We start from the raw sequence: 17207 nt of genomic DNA, 5'->3' as shown, positions 1-17207 counted from the left end.
TAGATGATACATTTAACATCCTCCCACAACTCATCTGGTCTTCGCTCATTAGTGTTCAAGGCCTCAAACCTGTTCCTGAGATGATTCTGAAATTCACGTGGGATGAAATTAAAGTCATATTTTGGCTTCTGTGGATTCGGTTTAATTTTCCTCAGTTTCAGCTTGAACTTGCATATGAGAAGTTGGTGGTCTGTTCCACAGTCAGCTCCTGACCTAGTTTTCACAGCTGATATTGAGCTTCTCCAGTGGTTTTTTCCACAGATGTAATCGATCTGATTCCTATACATACCATCCTTGGGGCTTGTTGCCTGGAGGCGTGTCAGAAGCTATTGTGGGGGTCCTCTGAGGTATTGAGATACTGGTGACAGTGACAGGAAGGGAAGTCTAGGGTGGGCAAGACCTCTTACTCAAGCCTTTGGCCTCTCTGGAAGGTGGGAATTTTTTTCTCAGGACAGTGGTAAGGCGCTGAATAGATTTAGGAAGAGCCAATAGAATTCCTTGTCATACTTAGTTGCTAAAGAAAGCACAATAGTTTTAACCCACCAGCTGCTCCTAGAAAGATGTGGCAATCTTGATTCCATAAATATTTACAACTTCTTTGTATACTAGTGCTTTGTATACTAGCGCGCGCACACACGATTTACAGCTGCGCTGCAGAAAACCTGTTAGGTGCCGTAATGACCCTATGACTTTAACAAATTAATACATCTGAACCTTGTGCCATCCGCATCATCTCTGACATACTTGAGCCCATTGCTGCAGTCATTGTGTTAATCCATCTGGTTAAGGGTCTTCCTTTCTGGGATAGCCTGCTGTCAGGGCCTTTTCCGGAGTGCTGAAGAGCAATGATGTCAGTCTGGAGACTAAGGGACACCTGATCTAGGCTATGGTCTTCACAATGACTTGCCGTGCATCACATAGCTAGACAATGTCTAAGGATGATAGAAGAAGAATCAGTGCCTTTGAGTTGTAGTGCTGGAGAAGAGTCTTGAACATACCATGGACTGACAAGAAAAACAAATAGGTCTGTCTTGGAGAAGGTGAAAGCAAGTTTGTCCTTGGAGGCTAGAATTTTGAAGCTCTGTCTCACATACTTTGGGCACAAGGCCAGGAGAGATTAATCCTTGGAGATGGACATCATGCTTAGAAGGGTTGATGGACAGTGCAGGAAAGGAAGACCCAGGATGAGATGAAGTCAACAAGAACTGTCATTTGATCTAGCAGCAACGTTTTAGGCCAGCCTCTTTTCCAGCCTTAGGGCCCATGTGTCTTCCTGCCAGCTTGCTTTCTTCTATTATCTGTTGGTTCCCGATAAGTGGCATTGAACTTCAGGGCCGAACATTAGGAGCAGAGAGAGGTGATTCATCCCCCTCAGGCTTTCAAGCCCAAGGATAAGCTTACAGCCCCCTAAGACTGGAGTGGAGGGTGGCTGCCCAGCTGAAAGCAAGCTTTGATTCAGACCTGTCAATAGGTATTCATTATCTGGGAGGAGACCAGAGGAGATGCTGGGGCCTCAGAGGGGGTCTCTAGCCAGACATACACATGTACACAAAGGCCTTTTGATAGGAGGCCAAGGCAAGTTCCTGTGGGATGCCCAGAGATCCTCTTCAGGGACCCTTCCCTGAAGAATCTGGGGAAGTCTGATAGAGCTGGAACCCCAGTGCTAGGCTTAATGTCTGTGTTCTTCCAGGAATCAGATGGGGCTCCAAAAGTCTCCCCTACAAAATCGAGCACCTCTCATATAACAGGGCACCCAGGTACACTTCCTCCCAGGACTTCCATGGCCTCCCTACCTATCTGAAGAGTAGTCCTTTTTGTCCTAAAAGGGTGAGTTTTCTGTTGTAAATGGTGACAAGTCTTCCTGACACCTCTCCCTTCTGCCCCAATTCTCCCAATGGTGAACTTGGGGTGAGGCTATGGGGGCCCATACCTTCATGTAAACATAGCCAGAAAAGCTTGTATTAATCAACCATTTAACACTAATTTCCTCCTCCAAGGCTCTGGTTGACAGCTTCTGTTTGCTTGGCTCTACATTCAATTCTTTTGGTACCAACAGCCAGGAAATTAAAAGACAAATTGCACTGGGAAAGTTGGCTGTTGGAGACCTCTCCAGTCGGAGACTAAGGTGTGCTTGATACAGGCCATGGTCTTTGCAATTACTTGCTATGCGTCGGAACGTTAAATAATGACTAGGGATAATAGAAGGAGAATTGATGTCTTTGAGCTGAGGTGCTGGGGAAGAGTATTGAATATACCATGGAATGCTAGGAGAACAAGCAAGTTCATCCTGGAGAGGGTGAAGCCAGGCAACTACTTGGAGGCAAGGATTCTGAAGCTTCGTCTGACATACTTTGGTCATGTTGCAAAGAGGGAACAGTCCTTGGAGAGGAATGTCATGCTTGGGAGGACAGAGGGGCAGCACAGGAGAGGAAGACCCTTGATGAGATGGGTTGATTCAGTGACTGGGGTAATGGAGTTAGGTGTATCAGAGACAAGATTGGCACAGGATAGAACAGGGTCACAATGAGTTGTAGGTGACTAGATGACACATAACAACAATATGGCTCTAGTGGTGTATGTGAGCTACTAACTGAAAGGGCAGCAGTTCAAACCCACCAGCCACTCTACAGGAAAATAGGTCACATTCTCCCGTTCAGATTTCTGGCCTCAGAAACCCTATGGGAAGGTCTTGAGTCAAAATCACCTTCATCTAAGTGGATTTACGGATATTATTAAAATCTTTCCCTGGAGGAAACAACTTTTACTAAAATAACTTTAAAAAAAAGAGTCTAAACAACTCAGCCCAGTAAGAATAGCGAAACTTAACAGAACAGCAAACAACAGATGTTGGCGAGATTGTGGAGAAACTGGAACCCTAATTCACTGTTGGTGGGAGTGTAAAATGGTGCGACCACAGTGGAAGGCAGTATAGTGATTTCTCAAAAAGTTGCAAATAGAAATACCATTTGACCCAGCAATTCCACTACTGGGAATATACCCCAAGAAAACTATAACTGCTATCCAAGCAGATATATGCACACCCATGTTTATTGCGGCTTTGTTTGCAATAGCAAAGAGTTGGAAAGAAGTGCCCATCAAGAAACGAATGGATAGAGAAGCTGTGGTATATTCACACAATGGAATACTACAGTGCTTTGAAAAACAAAGAGTTCATGAAATATACAAAATGGGTGATCCTGGAGGACATTGATGCTGAGTGAAATATCTCAGTCACAAAAGGACAAACACTGAATAATGCTACTATGTTGTCAAATGGGACTGATACAGGTGTTGGGGGTAACTGGAGAAAGATAAGTTATGTATACTGCATTGAAACAGATGAGGGAGAGAACTGTTTAAAAGGGATATATGATTAAGTATTATTGTCATGACAGGAGTCCAAAACAAAGACTGCGCAGTGGAGTGAACTTGGGGAGAGGGACTGTATAACAATGAAAGAATTTTTCTTTTAGTTTTCAAAGAGAAGAGCGAACTTGGGGGCAAGGGGTGGTCAGGGAGAAAAGTGCAACAATGAATGAATGGAAATTCAAAGTCTGTAAACTTTCGGCAAACTCCGGTGGCCTAGTGGCAAGAAGCTGCACTGCAATCCCAGAGGTATGAGGTTTGAATCCACCAGATGCTCTGCTGGAGAAGGGGGGTAATCTCCCCCTGTACCAGTCAGATCTGATTTGATGGTACACACACACACACACAAACCCAATAAAAACATTAAAAGACAATAGTCTATGTAAACTTTCATTAAAATTAATAATAATAATTTTTTAAAAACCCTGGAGGTAAGAAGTATTTAAAAAAAAGACTAGTGCCCTATGGACAGAAGAGACAAAGAAAGGACTTTGAAGCCCTTTCATTAGGTGGGTCAGAGGGACTGAAGGGCTGGGTATTAGTAGTTTTCAAGGTGGGAGTGGAGACATTCCCAAGGTGAACCTCCACCTTCTGCAGTGGGCAGAGATCGGACCTTTGATTGGTTCACAGCGCTTCCCTCTTCCTATCCCTCCTCCCACTGCCAGGTTGGGCAGGCAGTTGCAGGTGGTCAGTCCCAGCACAGCCCACTCTTCCACTTGGAAGACTTAGTTCCTCTTGGCGCCGGGCACCCAGATTTGCAGATCAGATTAGGGGACAATGATGAGCCTTCAGAGTACTGGTTCTGCAGGGGGTGAATCAGATGACCAGCTTGGGCCCTCCTTGGAGAACGCCAAACAATATTGTGGGTACTTGGAAGGCCCTCGAGAGCAGGAAGGAGTGAGAAGCCCACAATCTACCACAGGCCCCCAGCACCCCGTGTCGGTGTGCGCAGTGGCCCTGCTGCAGACTGGCAGGCTCCAGGTACTGGCTAGGTGCCCTAGAGGGGAGACTGCAATCCTTAGACTCCATCATGTAAGGACCCCCCCCCCCCAATTTTTCCTCTCACAGACATTCATTTTCTCTGTGCGCTGGTCGGATGGCGGCAACATTTTCGTGCACAGGAACCATGAGGATTTCAGAAGGCTCCATGTGAGTGGCCCTAGGGTGTGATGGGGGTCTGAGAATGGCCTACAGCATGGGACCCCAGCCTTTGGATGCACCTCGAGTTTTAAGACCTGGGTCATAGATCTACCTTAGGAGAGTAGCATTTTGAGACACATCTCTGGTTTCTCCCTGCAGAAAACTCTGGAAAAGACGTTCCCACTGGAGGCAGGCCTGCTGAACAGATATGATCGCGTTCTTCCCCCCCTTCCTGGTCAGCCTGCGGAGCCAGAACGGGGGAGGGGGCATCCGGGTGGGGTTCCAAGGTCCAATTCTGTTGTGTGCTCGCAGATTTGCGGTTGTGGGCCCGTGTGGGACAGACGCACCGTGGCCTGGCGCATCTGAGGCGCCTGGAGGCCTACGCCAAGATGCTGTTGACTGTGAGCGAGCCCATATCCCGGAACCCGGTGGTCACCCACTTCTTCACGCCTCAAGCCCTGGACCTGAAACCTGGGCTGCCACCTGGCAGGTGCCTGACCCACCCGAACTCTTTAGAGAATGGGACACACAGGGTGGCCAGGTAAGAAGAGGTTGGGTGGACTTGTGAGAGGTGGACTTACCACTCCCACTCGTCACCTGCTGCAGCCTGGTGACTCTATCCGTCCCTGAGGAGCCACTGCCTGCCCCTGCGAGTAGCCCTGACATCCGACGGCTGGAGGCGCAGAACCTGCGCTGTCTGCAGCCCTACTGCACCCAGGACACACGAGGCCGACCCTTTCGCGTGTGTGCCCAAGAGGCCTTGGACGTCCTGCTGAGGCACCCCTCAGGTGAGGTCACAGGAACCTTAAGCTTGCCTCTGCCCTGGGGACCTCGAGACCTGAATCTCACCACCTCTTCCCCAGGCTGGTGGCTGGTGGAGAACGAAGTCAAGCAGACAGCCTGGTTTCCTGCGCCCTACCTGGAAGAGGTGGCCCCAGGCCCATGGCAGGAAGGGGACCTGCCTCTGGGGACCAGCGGTATGCATCCCAGCACTACTGGTGCAGAGACACATAAATCAGGGGAGGATGCTGGGGGATTGACACATGGATGAGGTGTTAGGCTGGTTTCAGGGATTTGCTAGTGTTCATCCAGGTGATTCCTGAGTAATCCCTGGGATCCACAGGGATCTGCAAGAGAGCCTCTGGAGTTTGTAATTTCCTACAGCAGGGAGAGGGCCAGAGTGGTGACTGCCCCCTTCTGATCACCTGCATTCCCAGGGCTACTGTTCTATGCTTCCCGTGCCTATGAGCCACGTGTCTCAGATGAACTGTCTGTGCCCGCGGGGGCGCAAGTGTGTGTGCTGGAGGGATCGGATTGCGGCTGGTGGTTATGCAGGTTCGTGGGTGCATTTGAGCAGGCTCGTGGGTGCACTGACTGGGTCCACCTGGAAGGGGCTGAGCTGGAATCACGCCCACCCCTCCCTCAGGTACAGCGGCCGGGTTGGCCTTTTGCCTGCTGTGCTGCTGCAGCCTGACAGGCTGGGAGTGCTCCTGTGCCCAGAGCTCCCTCTGGTCACTCTCCCACCCGTGCCCACCGTGCCATCTTGAACTGGAGCAGGATGCTGGACCACGCCACTGCTGGAACCAGGGAAGGAGAGCAGATGCTGTACCTTTGTTGGAGGCAGGGAGAAGGGGGGCTTACATCTGCTGGGAAAGGTCCTGAACTGTGTAACTGGGGGTGCCTGGGGTAGATCTGCCTAGCTTAGAGGAAGTCTCCTAACTTTCCTGAGAAACAACCAGAGATGGGACCCCAGGGATTTACTGATTGGCTATATTTATTGGGACTAGGGGAGGAGCCAGATGACATAACTTCCCTTCAAGCTAGCTGTGAATAATGTTCTGAAGGGTCCACGACCATACCACCCTGCCTGAATGCGCCGATCTCGGAAGCTAAACAGGGTTGGGCCTGGGTTAGAACTCCGATGGGGAGACCTACTGGGAATACTGCGTGCTATAAGCTTAAAAAAAAAGTTCTGAAGGTGTGCAGCTCTGATGGTACAGCACATTTCCCGTCTGTCTGCTATTACAAGGTGGATGGTTAGAACCCACCAAGTGCTCTGAAGGAGAAAAGGCAATGTTCTTCCTTAAAGATTTACAAGAATACTGAAAGGCACGAGCAGGGGGCAGCAGCTTGGTTTAGTGTCGGTGAAAGGAAGGCTGGTGGAGAAGGACAGGACACTCTGCTCCCATGAAAACCCTCTTCAGTAGTTTCACTCAGTTCTGTAGGGTTGTTGGGTCAGGTCCACATAGTCGTGCTGGGCTAGGTACTCTGGTGGTGTAGTGGGTTGGGGATTGAACTGCTAACTGGTCAGCAGTTAGAGCCACCAGCCTCTCTGTGGAAGGAACATGTGGTTATCTGCATCTCTAAGATTTACAGCCTTCTATGGGGCAGCCCTGAGCAGACAACCACAGCAGATTTTGGTTGTTCATTGAAAGGCCAGGGCAGGACGGTGAGAAATGATGGGGACCCTGGCTGGTGATAACCTTATAGCCTTGGCCCTGAGGTAAGCCTGCTGCCCAGAAAGACTGAGGCAGGATAGAAAAGAACTCTTTATTCTCAGAGGGCCGGGGGGGCTGCAGGGAGTGGGGACAGCTTCATGTTGTGCCACAAGAAGTCCAAGAAGGTGGCCGCCTGTAGTGTCCGGCTGAGCCTCTGGAAGTGTCGTTCTGGAGAGGACAGAGGGGTAAGCAGGTCAAAGGCCCAGTGCTGTGCCCCCCAGCCGGGCCCCACCCCTTACACCCCTCCCGTCCCACACCTGTGTAGGGCAGAAGGGCTTCCAGTGCGGCCTGTATGCCCTCGTAGGCCAGTAGTTCCTCCGGGGTCTCGTGTTGCAGAAGCACACCCAGGACAGCCTGCGCCTCGTGGCAGTGCCTGGAGTTGGTGTTCCAGGTGACACAGAAACGCAGCAGGGCCTCTGTGGGCGACAGGAAAGGTCAGCCCCAATCACGAGGTTGGCTGGCCCCTGCCCCAGCACACTAACTCACCTTTCTGGTCTCGCCTCAATCGGAGAACTGTGGCTTCCAGCTTATTGCAGGCCTCAGGGTCCCTGCGGATGGCTGTGAAGGAGACACAGGTGCGCTGGACTGAGACATCCCTCCCCTCCCCCTGTACCTTACTTGCCTGCCCATCCCCCCATCCTCACGGAAGCGGCTTGGTACATGGCCTGTTTCTGGGCAGGCTGGACCTGAAGCCTTTCCCGTTCCTATGTGACACTGACCCTGGATGACGGTCAGCACGGTATGGGGACGGTCCAGGGAGATGGCCAAGCCCAGTGCCTGCAGGTACCGCCGCTCATGAAGCAGGTTGTCCAGTTCCTGCTGCCTATGGGGGAGGAAGATGGAAGAGAAGGGGTCCTTGGGGACAGTGGGGGGGGCCACTGAGCAGGGCCAGAGTGTCCCTGTTGAGTCTACTTCCCAGCACCTTAGAGCAAAGTATGACAGGATCTCCTCTTCCCAGGGGAAAGGGTGACGGTGACGGTGACCCACGGAAAGGCCAGCCATAGAGATGCTTGAGGGGATAGGGCTGAGGGGGGAAGGCAGGGTGGACCTGAGTGCTGCCGTGGGTACTGGGTAAACAGGAGGGTGCTGAGGGGGGAAGGTGTAGGATGCTGACACTTACTTGATCACCTGCTCCTCCCGCCTGGCCTGCTCCTCCACCTGTTCCTCCTCCGTTACATCCTGGAGCCACATTGGAGTCAGACTAGCCTCCCCTCCATGTCCTCCTATAATCCACACAGTGCCCCTGGCCTCCCTCCTCTGTGTCTGCCCCCATGCCAGTCCCCCTGGTCTCCCTCAGTGTCTATACCCTGCCCCACACACACTGTCCTCCTGGCCTCCCCAGTGTCTGTATCCTGCCCACCCAATCCCCTGGCCTCTCCAGTGTCTGTTCTCTGCTCCAACCAAGCCAGTCAGTCCCCACACCTTCCAGAGGATGACACAGGAGTCGCTGCTGCCTGTGACGGCGTGGTCATCTAGTCGGCTGCAGTGTAGCCCCCACACCTTGTCCTCATGGGCATCCAGTGTCCTCACGCATTCGTTGTTCTTAATGGTCCAGAGTTTCAGGAGTCCGTCAGAACCACTGAAGGAGGGAGAGGGTCAAGGGGTGGGGGCTCAGTGCCCAGTCTGGCCTAGCCGACCCCATTGTCCAGTCCCAGACTGACCTAGACAGTAGTTGAGTGCCCCGGCTCACGAAGGCCACCTTCAGCACAGAAGCATCGTGTCCCTCAAAGGTCTGTAAGATGGGGAGAGGCAGGTGAGGTGATGTTAGGAGGGGCTGAGGGGTCCCAAGGCAGGGACATCTCACCTTGAGGCAGCTGAAGTCCTGCAGAGCCCACAGCTTGATGCTGCCGTCAGCTGAGGCCGTGGCCAGCACCTGGTCCAGGGGTGAGAACTGAACACACCAGAGACCACGCCGGTGGCCAGAGAAGACACCTAACAGCTGGCACTTCGGCAGGGCCCAGAGCTTGGCTGTGCGGTCCTGGGAGCCAGTGGCCAGCAGCCTATCATTGGGGGCAATGGCCACACTGTTGATGTCCTAGGGTTGGAAGAGGATGACTGAATTATACCTCAGCCCGGCAGAGCCCACTGTGACCCCTCTGGCTGTGTCAGTCACCTTCTCATGGCAGCGCTGTGTGGTCTTGGCCTGCAGGAGGACGGGATTCTTGATAGGGACCATGCTCTTGGATAGCAGGGTTTCGGGAAGTGGCCATACCTTCACCGTGCAGTCCTGGCTGCCAGTCACTAGGAAGGACTCTTTTAGCCTGTGGTTGGGACAGGAACTATATATCACTCCCAGATGCTTTAAGACCAAAGCCATAGCTCTGTGCCCAAACCCAAGCCCACTCTGGGACCGCAGTACCCAATGAATGGCCTAACAGTGGGTTCCCAGCCCTACACACACAGGGGGTCCTGCCTCGCCTCTGCTTTCTCTCTCCTCAGAGGCCTGGGCCTCTCAGCATCCCCAGTTCCAACCCAGGCTTCGCTACCTCGAGCAGCAGATGGTGCCCACACTATGTGTGTGACCAGAGCCCTGAGCCACACAGATCACCTCGCCTGTCTTGTTTATCCTCCAGACACGAATACTCTGGTCCTAGGGACAGAACAAGGTGAGGAGGCAGGTCAGGTATGTGCCAGAGGCTTGGCTTCCCACCTGGACCTCCACACCTGTTAGGGTGCTTCACCTTGGCACAGCTAGCAAAGAGCTGCCCCTTCCGGAACACATCCAGGGCCAGGACAATATCTGGAAGGAAGGGTAGGATAGTTAGAAAGGGCCAGCTGGTTGAGGGCAGGGTGAGACTAGGTGGTCAGGGGGGTTGTGCACCTTGCTATGACTGACACCTGTGTGGGGTCAGGTCTAACACTGACAGGTGGGGGCTGAGCATCCATGTGGGAGGGGAGAAGGTGCACCTGTATGGCCATGGAGGATCTGGCAGGCTGAGGTCTGTAGTTCAAACACCTTCAGGCAGGGACTGTTGGAGGCCACCACAATGTGGGAGTCCTCAGGACCCAGGAACCGCACGTCCAGCACCTCCTCACTGTAGCCAGCAAACTGTAGAGGTGGGGGCAGAGGGTGGGCTATTTGGGCTTCACAGGCCCTGGGTATGTAAGAATAGGACCTGAGGGCACACTGGGGGCCTTTTCAAAACCTGAGCTATGGGGGAACAGTGGGGACATAAGCTGGAGCCACATGGCAGTGGGACAGTCACACAGGTTGCATGGGGCAGTGGGTGGACAGGCACTGGGCCCACCTGGGGGAGTGACTGCACAGGCTCTGAGCCACGCTGGTCACCTGCTGACCTGTTTGCGCAGCTGCAGGGAGCGTGCTTCATAGAGCAGCAGGTTGTGGTCAGCAGTGGCAGTGAGGAGCAGCCCGGTGGCATGGGACAGGGTGCAGTGGGTCAGCTGCTGGCTAGGGCCTGGTGGCTGGGGCTGCGTGTATACACACTGCCCAGATGCGGCCTCCCACACACGCAGTGAACCTGTGTAGAGCATGAGAGGCTGGAACCAGCAGGTCTAGGTGCCCACCCCCAACACTCCCTCCCATCAAGAGCCTGGAGGCCTGGTCCCACCCACCTTGGTCACCGGCAGTCAGGAAGTGCAGGCCGGGGAACTTCACGCCCAGTTCAGGCATGGACTCCTCTGGCAGCAGTACTGCGGCCTCCACACTCTGGGGGAGCAAAGGGCATTACAGGGTGCCCCCAGTTCCTCTCCATCAGCCCTTCCACCCAAGAGCTCCCAGAGCCTCACCTCAAACACTGGGACTGTCCTTGTAGACTGGTGGCTCCGCAGGTCCCAGACTGTGCAGATCTTGTCTCGGCCAGAGCTGTGGAGATGGTCATTTGGTTTAGAGGTCCCTACTGCACTTCCCCCACCCACCCAGTAACTGCTCACTGACCTGAGCATGGTGTTACCATCGGTGCTGAAGACCAGCGAGGTGACAGCACTATAGTGTGCAGTCAGCACAGCCAGGCACAGCTTGTCCTGCAGGGACCACACTCGGATGGCAGTGTCCACCGATGAGGAGAAGAGCAGCAGGCGCGTGGGGTCCGGGTGGAAGGCCACCAGACTGTGACAGAGGTGGGCGTGTGAGTGTATGCTGTACCACTGCAGGCTGTGGGTCCAGCCCTTGCCACCATAACCGGGCTGCTCCACTTACTGCACGACGCCAGGTGAGCCCCGCAGGTGGTGTGTCCCGTAGTGCTGCACAACATCCCACACACGCACGGCCCCGTCACAGCCGCCTGCAGGAGGGGTGCATGAGGCATGGGGGCAGGTGTCCGCAATGCCCCTGCCCTGCTCACCTGGTCAGAAGCCCTACCTGTTGCTAGCAGTGTGGAGGTGGAGTCGAAGGCCATGGCGGCTACAGGAGCTGTGTGTACCGCCTTCCACAGGCGTGTGACACTGCCTTCTCGCCACGCCCACTGTGCCAGTAACATGGCTCTGCTGGCAGTCACCAGTACCTGGGGGAGGGGAAGTTCAGTGGGGGAAGGACATGGCCGCCCCACCTTGTGGACCAGTCAGTCCTTTCCACACACCTGGTCATCAGGACTGAGATCGAAAGCAGTGATGTCTTCTTGGTCTTCCTGGAGACAAGAGGGGACACACAGTGAGTGAGGATGAGTACCTTCCCCAGCTCATCTCCTCACTCCTTCTTGGCAGAACTCTCACCTGCTCCAGGCTTCGCAGCACGGCCCCCGAGGCCACTTCCAGGACATTGACTCTGGTGCCACAGATGCAAAAGAGGTGCTGCCCCATCTGGTCTAGCTGCAGACAGATGGGTTTCAGCTGGACAGCCCTCCTCCTCACCCCCACCCTACCCTGCCTCCCTACCTCCACCTGACCCAGGGAGGTACCTGAACTTTCCCGCCTTTGTAGAAAGGCTCAATCTTGCGCTTCACAGCATAGCTGGAGAGAGGACAAGGAAGCAAGTGAGAGGCACCCTTCCCCTTCCCCCAATGCCTACACTCAGGGACACTTTGGAGGTGACCCAGTGAGGCTCTGCTTGAGGTGCTGTGCACTAAAACTATCTCTTTGAAGCGGTGAGGGCCTACGGAGAGAATGACAAGCCGAGGGCAAGGACAGAATCTGTGGGATATCATGAGGTGGCTGCTAGACTGAGCTCTGCACATTATCACCGTCTTAAACTGTCCCTGCAGCTGCCTCCAGCTTACGGAGAAGGGAGATCCAGAGTAGTGAGATAGAGCCTCTAGAGGCCCAGGCTCCAATGCAGAGCTTGGTGGGCCTTGGGTGCCATCTGCATGCCACGGGGAGTCAGGACAGATAGCATCATCTTCACTTAATTCCTGAGACCAAGTGACCTACCACCTTACTCCTCAGCCAGGCCTAGACCTCACTTCTGCTGGCCGGTCTCCTCTGCCACCATAGGATCACCTCTGGATAGTGGCTCCAGTAGTGCCCCTCTGCTTCCTCCACTGTAGCTTTATCCCTACCCTGCCGACAACCTCCCCTCTCTTCACAAGTTCTCAAGTCTCCACCAACCTTGTCTGCTCAGCCCTTCCCTCTCAAAAGCACCCTGCTGCCAGCCTCTTTCTGCTTGTCATCCAGAACAGGCCTTCATAAGGCCAGGGGCTCCTCCCTCAGTTTCAATGCCCGGTTAATCAGACACAGCAGAGCCTCAGTCTCAAGAGAATACCAAACTCCCATCACTTGCACCCAGTAGATGTGCTTTTAGCACCTGACATTCTCTTTACAACCTAATACTGGTTATGAAAGTTATCTGAAAACCTACCAGGAGCCCTGGGGACAAAGTGGCTAAGTGATAGGCTGCTAGCTAGAAGGTTGGTGGTTTGAATCCACTTTCAGTTCCACCAGATAAAGCAATCTGCGCCCCTGAAGATTTACAGCCTTGGAAACCCTACAGTGCAGGTACACTCTGTTCTACTGGGTGGCTCTGAATCGGAATTAACTCATTGTCAATGGCTCTGGGTTTTCCCCCATCGGACTGTTTCTTAAAATAGACACTGGGTCTGGCCCTCTAGCACTAAGCACTTTACAGGACCCTCGCCCACTTACCTCCCTTTTTCTACCCCCCCCCCCCCCGGAGAAGAGAGGTGGCTCGTGAAAGCTCCCTGGACTGCCTCAAGAACAGGATCAGCCCAGATCTGGGTCCTGGCGATCTCTTCCCCTCTTCTGTCATGCCTGTCCCACGCCCCCTAACAGGATCCTAACTTTGCCGGTGCCTGTTGCTCCGCCTTGACTTCAGTCTCCGTCCTTCCGGGGGTCAGTCGGAGACTCCTCCCGCGAATCCCCGGATGCAGGCGTACACAGCATCACCAGGTCCAGAACCGAGCTGGCGCCCAGCGTGCAGCGTGCAGCGTGCAGCGTGCAGCGTGCAGCGTGCAGCGTGCAGCGTGCAGCGCCGCTCCAGGTACCCGAGAGCCCGTCCCTGCTGGGAGCCCGCTCCCCCACATCCCGACTCCGGCGGCCCCGCAGCCCCAGGACCCTGACTCACTTGGCCTTGAAGCGGCTCACTGCAGCCACGGCTTCTACCATGCCGCCGCCCCGGTCCTACGGAGATCGTCTAGAGATGCCTGGCGCCCACGCCACGTGAAAACCAGGTTACTCCCTCCGCGCTCGCGGCGCGTTGAGATGGCGTCACAGTGCGTCATCACACCGCGCAGGCTCCGCGCCATTTTTAAGGCGGGCGGTAACGTCTACTTTGGGAGAGGAAGTTCCCGGAGGGCGTTCCTGGCTTGGAAGTTGGGTCTCGGGCAAAGAGCTCGGGAATAATACTCCAGCAGCTCTGCGGAGAAAGATGAGCACTTTCCTCCCTCCGATCTGGAACCTCTGAAAGCCCACTGGAGGGTCAACTTTCAGTTGGTTCCGAGATTTTTAAGAGGTTTATGGTCGTTAGAAATAGAAATTAAATCAGTGCATCTAAATTCCAAAATCAGTCTCCACAATAGTCTACGTGTTTCCTATCGCCAAATGGGCCCTTTAGAGTAGTGAGAGAAGATCTTCACCCTGAAACCTACAGCGTCCCTTATGAATCAGGGTGAAATCTCAGGGAGGAGTGATAGGGAATGGCAAAGGACACAATGACAAAGGAGATTATTCAGAACTGGTTTTGAGAAGCATTGTGACAATGTTGTTGTTATGTGCCGTCGAGTCGCTTGCGATTCATAGCGACCCTATGTACAACAGCCCTAAACTCTGTCCTGTGCCAATCGCACTGCCTCTGACACTCCCATCCCAATAATCCCAGTCACTGAATCAATCCACCTCATAGAGGGCCTTCCTCTCCTGCGCTGTCCCTCCACCCTCCCAAGCATGATGTCCCTCTCCAAGGACCGGTCTCTCTCGTCACAACAGGTCCAAAGTATGTTAGATGGAGCCTCAGAATCCTTGCCTCCAAGGAGCCACCCAGTTTAACCCTTTCCAGGACAAATCTGTTTGTTTTCCTAGCAGTCTATGGTATTCTCAATACTCTTCTCCAGCACCACAGCTCAAAGGCATCAATTCTCCTTCTATCCTCCTTGGTCATTGTCCAACTCTCTGATGCATAACAAGTGATTGCGAAGACCATGGCCTGTATCAGACGCACCTTAGTCTCCAGAGAGACACCATTGCTCTTCAGAGAGGTCCCTAACAGCAGACTTTCCCATGGCAATGCGACTTTTAATTTCCTGGCTGCTGGTGCCAAGACTGTTGACTGTGGAGCCAAGCAAACTAAAGCTGTGTACAATCTCAATCTCTTCACCATCCATCCTGATGCTGCCAATTGGTCCAGTGGTGAGAATCTTTGTCTTCTTGACATTGAGCCTCAATCCATATTGTAGGCTGCAGTCCTTGACACTCTGCAGCAGGCGCTTCAGGTCTTCTTCATTTTCAGCAAGCAGGGTTGTGACATCTGCATAACACAGATTGTTAATGAATGAATAGAAATCCAAAATCTCTGTAAAATGCTCACTAAAATGAAGAACATTTTTTTTAAAAGAAAAAGAAATGTCCTAAAATGAGAGTTCTTTTTCTTTTTTCACTACTCACTAATGTTTCCGGCAAGGGGTGATTTGAAGTGACTGTAAATAAGTGAACAGACACAGAAGTAATTTAGCAAAATAAATGAAAAAGTTTTATTAAGGTAATACAAAGGATGAGCATGATGGTGTGAGAAGAAGTTGAAAAGGGAAGAATGAAAACGAGATGGGGAAACACCCCTGGAAATTCAGGCTTGGACCCAAACCTTTTGGCAGACAATGAGCCTCAGGTGAGCACTGCCAGTCTCACCCCTGAGTCTGGTCATAGCCAGACCCGCCTAGAGACCTGAGGAATTGATTGGGTTTTGAAAGGAAAGGATCCCCTGCATTCCTAAACAGGAGGCTTCTTCACTGTTATGCTTCTGTCCTTGACTTCTGTTTCTTATGGGAAACCTTGATTTAGTCCTGTCCTATGGGAATGGGAGAGAGAGAAAGAGGGAGTGACCAGCTATCCATTCTCTCGCTTAACAATAAAAGCTACTGTAGTAATTCCAGCATTACTAAAATAACCCCAAAATTCCTGCTTTCCTTTGGAGTACCAGATTAGTATAACACACATAAATAAACTGGACAAATTCAGAGCCATTCTAATTAAGCACCATAAACTGCTCTAGAAACTTGGAAGACACAAAACTCTTGTTTGGAGTTATTCTGGCTGGTGGGGTGGTACATTCTGCACTCCGTTTCCTAAGGATCTGCTTTCCCAGTCCCAACCATCCGTGGATGGAAAATAGTACAGTGGGGATGGGTGGTGGGAGTGAGGTATGAGGATTAGGGGTGGGCATGGGTATTGGGATGATGGTGAAAGCAACTCCAAAGGTTAAGAGCAAATATATGCTATTCACATATATTATTTTGTTATGTACTGCAAGTAATCTAAGTTTAAAAGAAAAATTTTAATTGTTTACTTCTATATATTTTTAAATGTTTTGGAATGAGTTATTATTTTTATAATATGAATTCAAAAGAATAAAGAGGTTGTATATTATGGTTTGCACAGTCAATGCAACACAGCTAGACATTCCTCTGATACTCTTTGCTTTCAGCCAAGATCCATTTGACATTGGTGATAATGTCTCCAGTGCCACAGTCCCTTTTAAACCCAGCTTATATTCTCTGTTGATGCAGTGTTCTAGTCATTTTAAAAAAAATCTTTAGCAAGATTTTGCTTGTGTATGATAACAGAGATGTTGTTTGACCCACCCTCTGTTGGGTCAACCTTTTTTGGAATGGGAACAAATATGGATCTCTTCCAGTCAGTGGGCCTAGTAGTTGTCCTCCAGATTTCTTGGTCCACAGAACAGAGCAAGGAAACACTATATGGTTCAAAATCAAGAAAGGATTGAGTCAGAGATATATCCTGTCTCCCTATCTTTTCAATCTAGAAACTGGGAAGATTATTCAGGAGGCTGAACTTTATAAGAGAAATGTGGCACCAGGCTTGGAGGAAGACTACGTTATGCAGATAACACAACCTTGTTTGCTGAAACTGAGGCAGACTTGAAGTTCAGAAGACAAAGATTTTTAGCACTGGGCCAATTGGCAGCACGGTGATAGACGGAGAAGAGATTGAGGTTGTTAACAATTCTAATTTACTCAAGTCCACAATCAATACCCTTGCCATCAGCAGTCAAGAAATCAAAAGACCAATTGCACTGGGGAAATCTAATATCAGAGACCACTCCAAAGTGCTGAAGAACAACGATATCAGTCTTGAGATTAAGGTATGTCTGACTCAGGCCATGGTCTTCAGTTACTTGCTATACATCAGAGAACTGGACAATGACTAGAGATAACAGAAGAATTGATGGCCTTGAATTGTGATTCTGGAGAAGAGTATTGAATGGACAGCCAAGAAAACAAACAGGTTTATCCAGGATAAAGTGAAACCAGGTTGCTCCTTGGAGACAAGGATTTTGAAACTCTGTCTCACATACTTTAGGCATGTGGCCAGGAGAGATTAGACACCATTCTTGGAAGGGTGGAGTGACAGGAGAGGAATATCCCAGATAAGATGGATTAACACACTAACTGGAGTAATATGGGTAGATGTGTTGGAGACAGAGAGAATGGCTCAGGATATGTGAGAGTTCAGAACTATTGTGCATAAGGTCACTATGAATCACAGGCAATTTGATAGCACAACATTAACATTTTGTTGAGGGGTTTTTTTACAAAATGTAGACGACCCATAACAACAACAACA

The 17207-nt window shown here is 51.7% G+C and overlaps 2 protein-coding genes across 2 annotated transcripts; one reads left to right on the top strand and one right to left on the bottom strand.

The window, feature by feature from the left end:
• The first annotated feature begins 4143 nt into the window (after window positions 1-4143).
• Window positions 4144-6053, top strand: NOXO1 (NADPH oxidase organizer 1). The gene is made up of 8 exons (XM_006893873.1): window positions 4144-4347; window positions 4435-4515; window positions 4666-4741; window positions 4819-4996; window positions 5113-5294; window positions 5370-5483; window positions 5724-5841; window positions 5933-6053. Exons 1-8 carry the CDS (start codon window positions 4144-4146, stop codon window positions 6051-6053), a joined length of 1074 nt encoding a protein of 357 aa, XP_006893935.1.
• Window positions 6054-7062: 1009 nt separating this feature from the next.
• On the bottom strand, window positions 7063-13517 carry TBL3 (transducin (beta)-like 3). Its single transcript, XM_006893845.1, has 22 exons — window positions 13477-13517; window positions 11858-11909; window positions 11673-11768; window positions 11540-11587; window positions 11323-11464; window positions 11161-11245; window positions 10900-11070; window positions 10752-10827; window positions 10578-10671; window positions 10302-10483; window positions 9912-10053; window positions 9686-9744; window positions 9491-9594; window positions 9118-9265; window positions 8809-9039; window positions 8666-8736; window positions 8427-8583; window positions 8125-8183; window positions 7724-7827; window positions 7491-7562; window positions 7262-7420; window positions 7063-7172 (listed from the first exon to the last, which is right to left on the bottom strand). Exons 1-22 carry the CDS (start codon window positions 13515-13517, stop codon window positions 7063-7065), a joined length of 2403 nt encoding a protein of 800 aa, XP_006893907.1.
• Window positions 13518-17207: the final 3690 nt, after the last annotated feature.

This window comes from Elephantulus edwardii, unplaced genomic scaffold (assembly GCF_000299155.1).
Source record: "Elephantulus edwardii isolate Elephantulus edwardi_28Jun2011 unplaced genomic scaffold, EleEdw1.0 scaffold00132, whole genome shotgun sequence".
Classification (NCBI taxonomy): domain Eukaryota; kingdom Metazoa; phylum Chordata; class Mammalia; order Macroscelidea; family Macroscelididae; genus Elephantulus; species Elephantulus edwardii.
This window is presented reverse-complemented; position numbering and strand designations above follow the sequence as displayed.

Coding starts and splice junctions, on each gene's coding strand:
- NOXO1 (XM_006893873.1), top strand. CDS start 4,144: ATGATGAGCCTTCAGAGTACTGGTTCTGCAGGGGGTGAATCAGATGAC. Junction 4,742..4,818: donor CGTTCTTCCCCCCCTTCCTG/GTCAGCCTGCGG, acceptor GTGTGCTCGCAG/ATTTGCGGTTGTGGGCCCGT. Junction 5,484..5,723: donor CCTGCCTCTGGGGACCAGCG/GTATGCATCCCA, acceptor CTGCATTCCCAG/GGCTACTGTTCTATGCTTCC.
- TBL3 (XM_006893845.1), bottom strand. CDS start 13,517: ATGGTAGAAGCCGTGGCTGCAGTGAGCCGCTTCAAGGCCAA. Junction 11,910..13,476: donor GTGAGCCGCTTCAAGGCCAA/GTGAGTCAGGGT, acceptor TCCTCTCTCCAG/CTATGCTGTGAAGCGCAAGA. Junction 11,246..11,322: donor CTCCACACTGCTAGCAACAG/GTAGGGCTTCTG, acceptor CCCCTCCTGCAG/GCGGCTGTGACGGGGCCGTG.